At 37.9% G+C, this 14,329-nt stretch overlaps 1 protein-coding gene across 5 annotated transcripts in view; it reads left to right on the forward strand.

Annotated features, from left to right (window-relative positions):
• The window catches only part of GREB1L (GREB1 like retinoic acid receptor coactivator), a 208,358-nt gene that overhangs the window by 101,023 nt on the left and 93,006 nt on the right, over positions 1-14,329 (forward strand). For 4 of the 5 annotated variants that reach the window (XM_030552886.1, XM_030552887.1, XM_030552889.1 and 1 more), the window contains exons 4-5: positions 104-301; positions 12,570-12,746. In XM_030552886.1, the coding sequence (XP_030408746.1) occupies positions 104-301; positions 12,570-12,746 (375 nt within the window). The remainder of the gene's footprint in view (positions 1-103; positions 302-12,569; positions 12,747-14,329) is intronic. The other variant, XM_030552890.1, reaches the window with a different exon arrangement.

Raw genomic sequence — 14,329 nt, forward strand, 5'->3', positions numbered from 1 at the left:
TGCCTCTTAAAAGAAAGAGGGTTGTGGTATTTTGTTTTCAAGCATAGTATTGCTTTGAACTGCTGTGGATGTAGGAGTGATTCTGTTTTTGTATTCTTCTCAGATGTGAAACCAAAGGTGGAAGAACTGGACAAAGAGTTGGTACATCGTTACACACAGAACGGTAGTCTGGATTTTTCTAATAACCAAACTGTTAATGAAATGGAAGAGGAAGAGGAGGATGAAGACATGTCAGATTCAAGTAGTCCACCAATTCCATATTCACAAAAACCTGCCCCAGAAGGGTCTTGCACTACTGATGGTTAGTTCTCATTCCTGTGCTTAAATCAGTTCTCACTGTAATCTATAGTATTTAAGGTTAGAAACTAGTAATAATGGAAACTGATCAAATGAATATGCTGAATTGTGATATTGCCTGGTGACCAAGGGAGTGATTTTTATAAAGGGACCAGTAGTACAACCCTTACTCGCATGAGTAGTCCTGCTCAGAAATTTGGAACTGTGATCAAATTTTGGCTTTGGGCTGAGACTTCGTTTTCATTTATAGCCCAAAACAGAATGTAACATTTTTCAAACATAAATTTAGAGGCTTTTTAAAGCATTCAAGCTATTTTTAAATGTTCTTAAAGTCTATAAAAATTATACCAGTTGACTTGCATGAGTAACTAACATAGACAGTCAGCCACAACCTTTTATATGACTTTGTAGAATTCCAAAAGATTTTAAAATAGCTGTTTAAAAATATAGCTAACAGTGATCAGGGCAATATTGAAATAAGGGTGGTTGATACAGGGTATAAAAAGGGATGTATTATTTGTGAGAAGTGGCTAAGGCTCATTATGGCCCTTGTTTAGCTACTAAGAGTCAAACAGTGAACATCTTCCTTACATTAGTGAGTATTTACTCAGGTGAGTATTATCATAGACTTCAAAAGGGGTGCTCGCATGCGTATCTGCTTACCAGTGTAACAGGTTCAGGGTTGCCCTTAAACTATTTAAAAGGATAAACAGAATTGTTGACAGTGCTTATTACTCAAAATACGAGCAGTAAGGAAATGATGTTGGATATTATGTGGATAGAATTGTTGGGGAGATAGTTGTTAGGAGTAAATATTAAATAACTGGTTTACATTGTTATTGATATATCCTACAGACCTAAAAATTCCTTTAAAAAAAAGAACCTATTCATGACTATTATATAAACTTATTTATGTTAATGTTAAATTTCTGCCGGTTGTAGGCCTCTTTGCAGTAGTTGTCAAATAGTCATTGTTTGCCAACAGCTACTATACACATCTGAAATTACCAGTTTTCTCCTTATACTTAGAACAGAATTTCTGTGGTAATTGGTGGCAAATGTTGAATTTTTTAAAAAATTTTTTGTCTATTGATCCCTTTTGGATCAGTCTGTCTTAGATGGGCATGCTTGTCCTCCACACAAAGGAACCCCAAAAGCCTTGAATCCAAAAACACTGGGCTGTTATCAGAAATTGGGGAAAGTTATTGAGAGAGGTTTGTTGTGGTGTACTGTTCACATTGGCTGGTGTTTTCAGAGGTTTTTTTTTTATTACTTTTAGATTTTAGACATGGGAATGGCACAGAAACTAAGTTGGTCTCACTTGTTGATGGTCTTGTAGCAACAGACCAAGATCAAGTGCCTGTGTTGATTCACTTAGATTTGTCACAGCATAGGATGCCATTTATCCTGATGATGCAGCACTGAAATGTCTTTGTAACTTGGCAGGGATAGATACGGTGGCTTCGTTGTTTTTTCTCCAAGTGGACTCCGATAGCCTTTGAGCAATTGTTTTCCTGCTCCTAGGTTTTCTCACTGGAGTACTCTGGGGTTTTATTTTTCTTCCTGTTCAGCATGTGAGACTATTTGGGGTGACGTGTCCTCAGAATGTTGGTGGAATTTAGTTCTGTGCCGCCGTTTCACAGAAGTGGTTGTTTGCATTCCCAGTGACTGGCCAAGGTCAGGGCTTGAATGACAGCAAGCTGGTAGAAGTACACCCAGTTAAAGCCATAAAGCGACAGTGGTGGATTGTGAGAAACAACCTGAGCAGATGATGGAAGTGATTTTGGTCCCTTCAGGTGTGGAGTATGCCTGTCTTTGGTTGCTAAGTTGTACAACCTTGGGGACCTGTTGGATCCCTGGCTGCTTCTAGCTGTCTAGACAGCAGCAGTTGTCAAGAATGTTCCTTTTCATATACAAACTGTGCCACAATCATCCATGCCTTTCTCACCTCCAGTCTGGGTTACTGCACATGGTTCTCTTTGGGGCTACACTTGAAGACTTGGGGGTACTTTTAGTGCAGGTAGGTGCTCAGATGCCAGGGTGCTGAGTGTGATGTAAACATCTACACTATCCCTACATATTGTACTTAGTAGGGTTTCACACATGGAGCACTTTACATCCATGTTCTTTAGTTTGTACTTCCTTCAGATTCATTTGTGCATGTAATTCTGTTTGTTGGCTTTGACCTACAAAGCTCACTTAGATTTTGGGTCCTGGTTACCTGATGCTGAGACTTCGTATCGACAATTGAGATAAGCTGAGGTGTTGAAGATGGTAAGTCCCTAGATGTCTGTTTCTGGAAAAGGTGGAGGAAGGTGTGGTTTCAGTGATGGGTTCTTGACTCTGGAACTTTCTTTCCTCTTTGACCTGACAGAGCAGAAGTATAATGATATTGTGTGGTTGCAAAGCCTTTCGATGTGGGAACTCATCAACTAGAAATGACAGGGGAAGAGAAAACTGGGTTTCTTAGTCGATCACAGGATGACTGTGCCTCCAATGTGATATGGTCATGAAAAAGGCAAATGTTGATCCTAGCATGTATTTCCAGTAGAGATGGGGAAGTGTTAATGCCAGTGTACAAAGCACTGGTAAAACCTTGTCTGGAATGCTGTGTACAGTTCTAGGCACCCATGTTCAAGAAAGCTGAATTCAAACAGGAACAGATGCATAGAACGGCTACTAGGATGATCAGGAGAATGGAGAGTTTCCTTTTTTGAAAGGAGACTACAAGATCTTGGCTTGGTAACCTGCCAAAGTGAAGGCTGAGGGGGATATTTTTGTTGTCTATGGTATTTCTAAACAGCTCTTGACAGGGTGTCTCACAGCCCAGGTTGACAGTATTGTGGTGGCAGGGTTCATGCTAGTGCACTGGAAATAGCATTGTGGATATTTGGCTCAGGCAGCAGCTTGAGCCTGGGCTGTAGGGCAGGGGCTCTCAGACTTTTTTACTGGTAACCCCTTTCACTTAGAAAGTCTCTGATGTGACCCCCCCCAAATTAAAAGTATGTTCTTATATATTTAACACCATTATAAATGCTGGAGGCAAAGCGGGGTTTGGGGTGGATGTTGACAGCTCGCAACCCTCCATGTAATAAACTTGTGACCCCCTGAGGGGTCCCAACCCCCAGTTTGAGAACCTCTGCTTTAAGGTGTGGGGCGAGCTTCAGAGTTCAAACTCCAGCCTGAGCTGTAATCTAAAAGCATCATCCACACAGCTATTTTAAAAATATTAGTGCAAGTGCTACTAGCACGGGTGTGTGGACCCATGGTGGGAGGCTCACTCCCAGATGCTGTGTAGACGTACCCTATAAATACATAAAGGGGGGTAAAAGACAGGGAGGGAGAAGAGCTATTTAAGCTAAATAGCAATGTTGGCGCTACTGGATAGAAATTGACCATGAATAAATTTAGGCTGGAAATTGGAAGAAAGTTTCTAAACATCGAAGGAGTGAGGCTCTGGAACAGCCTTCCAATAGGAGTAGTGGGGGCAAACAACGTAACTAGTTTTAAAATGGATTGTGTTGAATTTATGAATGGGATGATGTGACAGAGTTGTCCAGAATAGCCGAGGATTAGACTCAATGACCCAGGAGGTCCCTTTCAGTTCTATGTCTCATGTTCCTGTTAAGGGTTTTCCTGAAGATGCTGGGTTGGTGGGGAGGGATTTTATTTTTTGATTGTTGGAAAAGGAGAGGGAAGAAATTTTAAAACATTGCTGACATTTGAGTAGTTGTAGACTGACAGATTTATTGATTCTGAGGCTAGAAGGAACCATAGTGATCTTCTAATTTGACCTTCTGTATAACACAGGCCATAGAATCCCCAGAATAAATCCATTTAAACTAGAGCATATCTTTTTAAAAAAATCTAATTGAAGTAAAAATTGTCAGTGATGGAGACTCCACTAAGACCCTTGGTAAATGGTTCTAATGGTTAATTACCCTCACTGTTAAAAATTTGTACTGTATTTCCAGTCTGAATTTACCCAGCTTCATCTTCATTGGGTCTTGTCTGCTAGTTTGAAGAGCTGATTATCAAATATTTGTTCTCCATGTATATACTTATAAACTATGATTGAGTCACTCCTTAACTGTCTGTTAGACTCAAGTAGCCTCAAGCTGTCACTATAATCTATGGCATGTTTCAGAGTAGCAGCCGTGTTAGTCTGTATCAGCAAAAAGAACAGGAGTACTTGTGGCACCCTAGAGACTAACAGATTTATTTCAGCATAAGCTTTCATGGGCTACAGCTCACTTCTTCGGATGCATAGAATGGAACACACAGACAGAAGATATTTATACATACAGAGAACATGAAAAGGTGGAAGTACCCATACCAACTGTAAGAGGCTAATTAGCCTTATGTTCTCTGTATGTATAAATATCCTCTTACTGTATATTCCATTCTATGCATGCGATGAAGTGGGCTGTAGCCTGCGAAAGCTTATGCTTAAATAAATTTGTTAATCTATAAGGTGCCCCAAGTACTCCTGTTCTTTTTACTATAAGGCATGTTTTCTAATTTTTCCTCTTGGCTCTTCTCTAAACCCGCATCAATTGATAGATTGTGTGTAATTGTATATATTGTTGTAAGTGCATGGGTACCCAAACGTTCATTTTCTATGCCACGTCTAAATAAAAGAAATTGACTCAGTGACAACCTTTCCTCCTATATGTGTTCATATAAATCACCTAACCTTCTATTTTCCATTGCATGACATCTCTGAACCAACTCAGCAGTTGCTTACAAAGAAAAGTAATATTAGGATCGAATTCAAAATAATAGATGAAAAATTAAAAGTTGAACTCAGTGGGGCTGCTCAGGGTGCTCCAAGCTGAATGTGTACTGGATTGGGTCGTTGGTGCCTAAATCTGCAATTCATGAGTTTTTACTGATTATACAGATACTTCGGGTGAAATGTCTCAGGAGTTATACCTTATGTGGGGTGAAATCCTGGTCCTATTGAAGTCAATGTTAGTTGTGTCACTGATTTCAGTGAGGCCAGGATTTCACCTATGGTCATTTCATATTCCATATAACATCCTAATTTTTATTAAGAAATCACATAATTCCTCAAATTCACATGGCTGAGTTGTAAATCAGTCAGAAACACATCTACTGGTTTGTATTGCCTTTGATAATGAATAAAATGCAAGTAGCATTTTTGCTGAACATTCTTCCTAACTTGGCAGTAGCAGAAGGTCCTTTACCCTTCTTGTTGGAAGACCATTGTAGGGTGACAAGTCCACATAATTATTCTGTTTTTAAAAATAAAGTCTTTTTTGGCAATAAGCATAAGTGTTTCTTTTTGGTTTTTGGCAGAAGTTTTAGCTTCAAATGGATTTTTATAGCCCAGTTATAAACTTCTGTGAAGGTTACAATGGAAATACTGACAGCTTTTAGCATAATGACTTCAAATGTACAACTAGATAATATAGTAAACAGTTCTTAACCTCTTGGTTGCCATGCCTTTAAAGCATGTTTGTCCTAATTTGTGGAATGGCATTATATGCAAGATGTGTGAAACACAATAATAGCACCTTCCTTTTGTTAGTAAATCCTCAATTTACTTGGGGTCTAAAGAAGGTCAAAAGTAATTTCAGAGGCAATTAAGTAAGCAGGTACTTAACACCTGATCAGTTACTGTGAAGTTACAATAGTGAGTGACAGTGAACTGCAATTCATATGTAATTCCTGGAAGCTAATTTCTTATGCAAATATGTTTTTTGCAGTACAGATAACAGGTTTGTACCCCACACTAAGGCTGTTGTTTGTTACTTTTAGGTGAAAAACAATATCAAAATAAAAGATCCTTGCTTTCAAAAGATTTTAGCACTTTTGCTTGTATTTCCACAGCTGTGCGGGCAAGAATATTCCTTATTGGGCAGACAGGCCTGTGCTTGTTTAAATTAAGAGATGATTGTAGAATGCAAACATGCATGCGTGAAGGAAAACATTTGAATTTTCTTCCAAAGAAATGCAGATGGTGTCCCTAAGAGCTATTCATTATTCTTCTTTGCCATTGCTTTTGGCACTTTGCAAATTACTAATCAGGCTTTAAGTGCCTGCTGCTTTAAAAAAAAAAAAAAAAAAAAAAAAAAAAGTTGAGGATCCCATGGTGAAATCTTTTTTTTTTTAATTATTATTATTATTTTTGAGGGGGAAGGGACTCAAATGGCTCATTTGTATACTTTTATTTTTTTTAATTATTTTCTAAACATTGTAAGGATTATAATGGTTGATTTTGTTGGCCAGGTGACAGCTAAAAGATTTTTTTTTTAGGACTGTCGATTTAATCACCGCTAACTCCTGCAGTTAACTCAAAAAATTAATTGTGATTTTAATCACAGTTTTAATCGCAATGTTAAACAATAAAATAGCAATTTAAATTTATTAAATATTTTTGGATGTTTTTCTACATTTTTAAATATATTGATTTCAGTTACAACACAGAATACAAAGTGTACAGTGCTCACTTCATATTATTATTATTATTATTAATATTTGCACTGTAAAATTTATAAACAAAAGAAATAGTATTTTTCAGTTCCTCATACAATACTGTAAGGCAATCTCCTTATTGTGAACGTGCAATTTACAACTGTAGATTTTTTTTGTTGTTACATAACTGCACTGAAAAACAAAACAATGTAAAACTTTAGAGCCTGCAAGTCCACTCAGTCGTACTTCTTGTTCAGCCAATCACTAAGACAAATAAGTTTTACATTTATGGGAGATAATGCTGCTGGCTTCTTATTTACAGTGTCACCTGAAAGTGAGAACAAGCATTGGCCTGGCACTTTTGTAGCCAGCATTGCAAGGTATTTACATGCCAGATATGCTAAACATTCGTATGCCTCTTCGTGCTTCGGCCACCAACCAATTGTTTTATTTTTGAATGAGTTATTTTTTGTACATAATTCTACATTTGTAAGTTCAACATTCATGATAAAGAGATAGCATTACAGTACTTGTGTGAGGTAAATTGAAAAATACTATTTCTTTTGTTTTTATAGCACTAATATTTGTAATAAAAATAAAGTGAGCACTGTATGCTTTGTGGTCTGTGTTGTAATTGAAATCAATGTATTTGAAAATATAGAAAAAATCCTAAAATATTTAAATAAATGATATTCTAATATTGTTTAACAGCGCGATTAATATTTTTAATTGCTTGACAGCCCTAGTTTCCCACACACATACTCTTCATGTGTACCTATACATAAGCAGATATCTGTTTCCATGCAAATAACAATAAAGGGCTAAATTTCCAAATCTAGCCTGTATTGGTGAATGCATCATTTTTATAGTACAAGTTGCAATGATTTGTGTGAACAACTTGTACCTCCTGTCACTTGACAGAATTTTCATGTATAAATCCCTATATAAATGAACATATATATAGTGCAAATAGACTTGATATGAACCAAATCTAAAAAAAATTATGCATGCAAGTTACACAAGCACAAATTAGAGGTCAGATTTTGAAAATGTGTCCCTTATTGATGTTTACATGGATATAGCTGTATATATTTGATATTTAATTATCAACACAAAAGCATGGAGGAAAAAAATTAGCGCTCTGAACTTCTTGCTAGCCAGAAAAATAAAATGTTATGACTGGAATTTTTTGAGAAAACAATTAACAAAAATACTCCATACAAATGTATCATTTTGTTGCTAAGGAAGTAATCCTTGCATGAGTGGGAAAGAAGAATAATGGATGGCTCTTGGAGATACTGTCTATATTATTTTGGAAGAAAATTCAAGGTTTTTCTTCATAGAGCAGATATATATTCTCTGATAATCTTACTTTAAACTAACACAGAAGTACCTGGCCAAAATTATTAATCTGCTCTTTCTGCTTCGGCTATTGATATGCAAAAACAAAATCCCCTAAAGTCTTTGTAAAAAAAAAATATTTTTTTTATAGACATGTCTCCAACAGCTATCCATTAAAGCTGCTCACACAAATGGAAGCCAAGTATGGATCCCTTTAAAAGTTCAGCCTTAAAGAGTGTGAATTAAATGCATAAAATAAGAAAATCAGTCCTGAGTGCAACCTATTGCTGTCATTTCTTCAACTTCCTCCATGGCTCACCCTCAGCTTAAAGACAAACTTTTAACATCACCTCTGTTTTTTCATGGCTTTTAAAATTTTTAAGTGAGGTGGTAAACCTTGTTTAAATGTTGGTTTTATGTTCAAATATCTTTCTGGTTTTTGCATTTGTGGAGCTATTTTTTTTGTAGCATAAACAGAAGATAATACAGGAGAACAATTATAAAGGTATGCATGATGACAGTGTACTGTACCAGTTCCATAAGAAGTGTTTGCAGTTTACTGTGGAACTTGTGAATATCTAAGTACATAGTAATGGCAGCTTCTCATCTATTATCTTGTGTAAATATTAGAAGACTTATCTACATTGTAGTATGTACCATTATAGGCTGTGTATGTAACATGTAATATAACAGAATTTATTTATCCTAATTGAATAGGGAGCATGAAATTGATGCAGATAAAACAGCCTCTCAAATAAGAGGATACTATTGTCTCTAGACTCTATAGTATCAGCCTCTCATACATAGGCTAGTTTCTATCCGTACTGCTAAGACAGTGGTTCCTAAACTTTTGAGAGTCCTGCACCCCCTTACCCCTGTCAGTGCCCTCTCTGCCCCACCAGGGCTGGGTACAGGGCTGTGGCTTGTGAGGGTGGGGGACATGGAGAGGGATAAGGGGGCAGAGACTGAGGCTGCAGCTGGGGGTGGGTGTGGGGCCAGGACCGGGGCAGTGGCTGGACTGTGGTAGGGGCTGGCAGCCAGGCCATGGCCAGGTGTGGCTCCGCTCTGGTTTTGCCCTCTGCCTCGGCCTCAGGCCAGGAACGGAGAGACAGCCAGTGGCTGAGGTTGGGGACAGGAGCCAGGGCTGCGGCTGGGGGCTGGACCAGAGAAGTGGAGTGGGCTGGGTGGCACTCCCTCCCTGCTACCCATGGGGGTTGGCCCAGGCTCTGCCATGCCCTACCCCTCTGGGATGGTCCTCCATGCCCCTCCCCCAGGGGGCTCACCCCACAGTTTGGGGACCTTGGTGCTAAGATATTCTGGTGTAACACAGATGTGCCTTGGTGCAGTGGTACATGCTCAGAAGATGACTGTTAAAATGTTATGAACTATTCCTGGTTGCTTTTTCCCCTTGGGGCTCCTTCTAGGGCTTTGAGGATCTCCTGTTCTCTCCTTCACACTGAGACCTCATCAGAACTGATGGCATGAATCTGTCCTAAGCACAGCTTAAATTGTGTTCTCACCAACACCTTTTGAATTTGATTTGTTAGGCCTGTCTCAGTCAGGGTGATGTGCATGCTATGTAATTTTATCCAAACATTCCTACTGGTGCTAACCTGAGTTCAGTTGAATTAGTGTTAGAACATTAGTGGTCCTGCTTTAGGTGGGGTTTTAGCTGCTAACAAGATGTTTAGCACAGTGATGCCTATCTATTTTGGCAGGTCAGATTAAAACAGTGCTGAAAACTATTGACTGCCAAAACCCTGGGTACCCTAGGTATCCTAGTGTTGCTAACAATAACACATTGTAGCATAAAGCACCAACAGTCAGTGTTAGTGCAGTTGGGAACTTTTTTGATAAAATTTCCTAGTTAAGACAGTACTAAAGAGTAATTGTTAAAACCCTGTTTAAAACAATCACATCGGTTGTATCATAAGCCTTTTGTATAATAGCAAAATTACTCATTGCTGACCCCTGTTGTCATCAGTGGGTAATGTTGCCGTTTTAGACCAAGGCATAGGCTGGTATTTTCTTTTACTGAATAGGCTGTATGCTACTGGAATACCTTCACCTGTGTGAACTTGTGCACTTATGTGAGTTAACACTGTGTGGAGGATGCCATTTTGGCCCTACTTAAGGGTAAAGTTATGTAGATGCATGATTTTTTACAAGATCAGGGTGTACAGTATTAAAGTACATATGCCTTTTAGTATTTACATCATAGATGGTAATACCTTGGATGTGGCTGTTAAAATTGAATTAATAATGAAGGTTTATAATAGTTTGCTACAGCCAATACAGGAGAGCCTTTTGAAACTGTGCTTTGGTAAACTTCACTATATATGCACAAATGGGCACTGGAAAAGGATTTTCAGGTTTACTTCAGTGCACACCAGGAAGGTTCTGCTACTGTGGCAGAGGAAAGACCATGCTCCCTGTCAGCCAATAGTGGAGTATCCTATCACCTGCCTACCGCATATTTGCTAATGCCCTGAAACAAAACTACTTACCACCTCCTGCTGCAGCTGACAGATGGGCGAGCTTTCCTGCATCTGTAGAAGTGAAAATTAGGTAGGGACCTACTAGCATAGAGCCAGATTAGCAAAATGGCTTATGAAGCTATTGTGTGTGATCTACATTAGCAAGGAAACCTGTGCTGAAATTGTGTTAGCGTGAGCCATTTATAAATGTGGCTTTATAATGCTTCCACTAATGGTTTCATTCCCTATGAAGAGAGAGACCAAAAGGTCCCTTGTCAGTATATCCCTTCCTATGGAGGAGAAGAGATGAAGATGGCTCCCTCTGGTGTCTGTCATCTCAGTCTTCAAAGCAGAACTAGAAATTAATCGGGAAGAGAGAAGGGCAAGATTTTGTTCTGTTGTAAATAGTCTGGGATCCATAATGGAGCTGTCTTGACCTGTGTCAGCAGAGAAAGTGGCCAATCATTCTGATCCCTGTAAATCCAATACAGATGCTGGTTGACTGGCCCACGGATGGGTTTTTATTTTTAAAGTTAAACACAAACACACAAAACTCAACTTACTTACATTATGAACCAATGATAACGCAACAAATTTTCTCTTTCTGATTTGTTCTTAACTCAGAAATTGCTTTTTAATTTTTTTTAAAAATAGGAAATTTCGAAAATGCCTAAACAAACAAATTGTGAATTATGAAAAATGTCTTTACGTCTGATATGGCTGAGTTTAGTTTTTTATGAGGGCAGGGGCAAACAGACAGCAGCAGTCTTCTGAAAAACCTACTGCTGACCTGAGTGTTTACACGCCTCTTTTTATTCAAAGAAAACAGTATAAACTGCTGAAAAATTGATTGCATCACATAAGCCAGTGGCTCTCAAACTTTTTTCACTGGTAACCTCTTTCACATAGCAATCCTCTGAGTGCGACCCCCCCTTATAAGTTAAAAACACTTTTAAAATAGATTTAACACCATTGTAAATGATGGAGGCAAAGCAGGATTTGGGGGGGAGGTTGACTGCGACCGCCATGTAATAACTTTCCAACCCCCTGAGGGGTCCTGACCCCCAGTTTGAGAACCCCTGACATAAGCAGTAACAGTTTATAAACCTATCTATCTACATCCATAGATACAGATAACAGTCAATGTAATACACAGATAGAAAATAGAAACTGGACCCCTCCCCCCAAAAAACCCCTTCTATTTGAATAATATATCACAGAATTTTTTTTTTATTTGTGTCCTTGAGTATAAAGAGTTGGTGTAGGTATAATTTAGGGTCAAATTTCATAAACTACTGAAGATTTTTTTTAGTGTTTTTTCTTAGTAAACACTGGATATATAGCAGTCTTTTGTTATTAATATGTTTAGCACCAAGACCCAAAGTTAAAGACTGTCCCCTTTATAAAGCTTACAATCTAAAGAGAGATGCAGAGAAGATAGAACTCCTGGGAATAATTTAAGAGTTTTTTGTTTTGTTTTGTTTTTATGAACTCATTACTTTTTTTTGTTTAGTTTCAAGTGACATGTGCGGTATAGATGGAAAGGAAACATGCGATGACTTTTGCACACCCTACGGCTTTTTCATAAGTTTGAGTGTTTTAGTGTTTCTTCTATTTAAAACTGGGCTTGAACAGTAGAAAAAGTATCAGCTTCTTAGCCACTTGATTTCTGATCTCCATAGTTTTACTTGCTTTCTCCAGTCAGAAGCCTTTAGGTAAATAATGGCTATTTATTTTCTCTGAAGCCCCCTGCTAGTAAATTTGTGTCCTTATTAAGGACCTGATCCAAAGCCCATGCTGAGCTTGAGGGAAGTCTTTCCCTTGACCTCAGTGGGCCTTGGATTAGACTCTAAAAGATGATACATTTACACAATGTACTTATTTTCTTTAAAAAAAAAATTAGATAATAATGGAAAACATCTCTCTTGGCTGCTTTGCATAGCTGAAACAAACAAAAGAGAAAGTGACCACAAATCACTCATAAAAGTTTAATTACATATCTTTTCTTTTCAGGTTTTTGTCAAGCAGGCAAGGATTTGCGGTTAGTATCGCTGTGCATGGAACAAATTGATATCCCAGCAGGCTTCCTGCTGGTAGGAGCCAAGTCTCCAAATCTTCCTGAGCATATTTTAGTCTGTGCTGTTGACAAGCGGTTTTTGCCAGATGATCATGGAAAAAATGCACTTTTAGGTAAATGGTTTTTATCATTATTCTTGGTACAACAATTGATAACTAAAGGTTGGTTTAAAGTTATACTAAGATGACTCAAGAAATGAATTTTTTTTAGTACTATGTTGAACAGAGTTCTGTATTTCTGAAACTAAATCTATAACTGAACTTCTTTGAAAAGCAGTTCAAAATAAGTCTCTGGTCCTGCAATTAACTGCGTGGGGCTCTACATAGGTATAGGAGTCCACCCGCACGAAGTCTGTTACAGCTCTGGGACATAAATGTGAAACGTAGTCAATTTTTAACCTCCATTCAGTGAGTAAAAATTTCATTTCATGAATAAGAAATATGAATAAGCAGACACAGATTATATTTATAATAATTAAAAGATTAATTAACACAATGATGTTTCTTGGTAATTGGAAATGCACGTCTGCACACCTGCCTTGCCCACTTGGCTTATGACTGCTGGGTAAACAGACCAATAAAAAATGACGTAGGGTTGTTGTTTTTTTGGCACCATCAATTGCTACCTTGAATCTCCTCTCTCTCTTCCCCATTGCTCTAGTGCCTGGAATACATTGAGGTGGAGTTTCCAATAGACAAGAAATTGCACTAAAGCTTTAACGGATTTATTTAGCTAAAACTCTAGTCCAGGCCATCATCATCTTACATCCTAACTATTGCGGCTTCCTTGTTTTTTGTCCTTGACAAATGCCAAACTGTTCACCTGTAATCCATTCGGAATGTTACTGCCAATATCATCATCTTGGCTCATCAGTCCAATCACATCACCCTACCTGCCCTTTTCCCCCATTGTATCCCTCATCTGGCTCCGCCTTTTCCACTTCCAAGTTACAAATTACTTGTCTTTCCTTTTAAGACCCTACTGTCATAGTTTAGCCTCTTCTTGCTTATCATCTCATATTTGTTAATGAGCCAGCAATGGTTTGGGCCTAAATCATCTCTGTTCTGCCAGTGAGTTATTAACATTAAAAATTTAAAAGTCTATGAAATATGGTAATAATATACACAAGAGGTTTAAAATAATTGTCTCAGGAGCTCTCTGAGGCCCTGTTGTTGACTTTTTTTTTTTAATAAATCATGGAACACTGGGGAAAAGAAGTAATAATATTGTGCAGTATTTAAAAAGGTAAATAGGATGATCCAGGTAACTAATAAGCAAGTTAGCTTGACTGGGCAAAATCATGGAAAGTAATCAGTAAAGAATTAAAAGATGGCAATATGATTTAATGCCAATCAACATGGTTTTATGGAAGATAGGTCTTGTCAAAGAAACTGGATATTGTTTTTTGATGAGATTACAAGTTTGATTGATAAACTCAACTGTTGACGTGGACATCTGTAAGGCATTTGACATAGTATCTCATGACACTGATTTTAAAAATTTTCATTATGCAAAAATCAGTGTAGCATCTATTAAATGGATAGATAGTTCTCAAAAAGTAATTAATGGGGAATCATCATCAAATAGAAGTGTTTCTAATGGAGTCTTACAGGCCAAGGTGCTGGAACAATTTGTATAGTGGAAGTGCTGAGAGCCATTGAATCAAATTGTAAATCCTGTATATAATGGAAACCAC

This window comes from Gopherus evgoodei, chromosome 2, assembly GCF_007399415.2.
Source record: "Gopherus evgoodei ecotype Sinaloan lineage chromosome 2, rGopEvg1_v1.p, whole genome shotgun sequence".
Classification (NCBI taxonomy): Eukaryota; Metazoa; Chordata; order Testudines; family Testudinidae; genus Gopherus; species Gopherus evgoodei.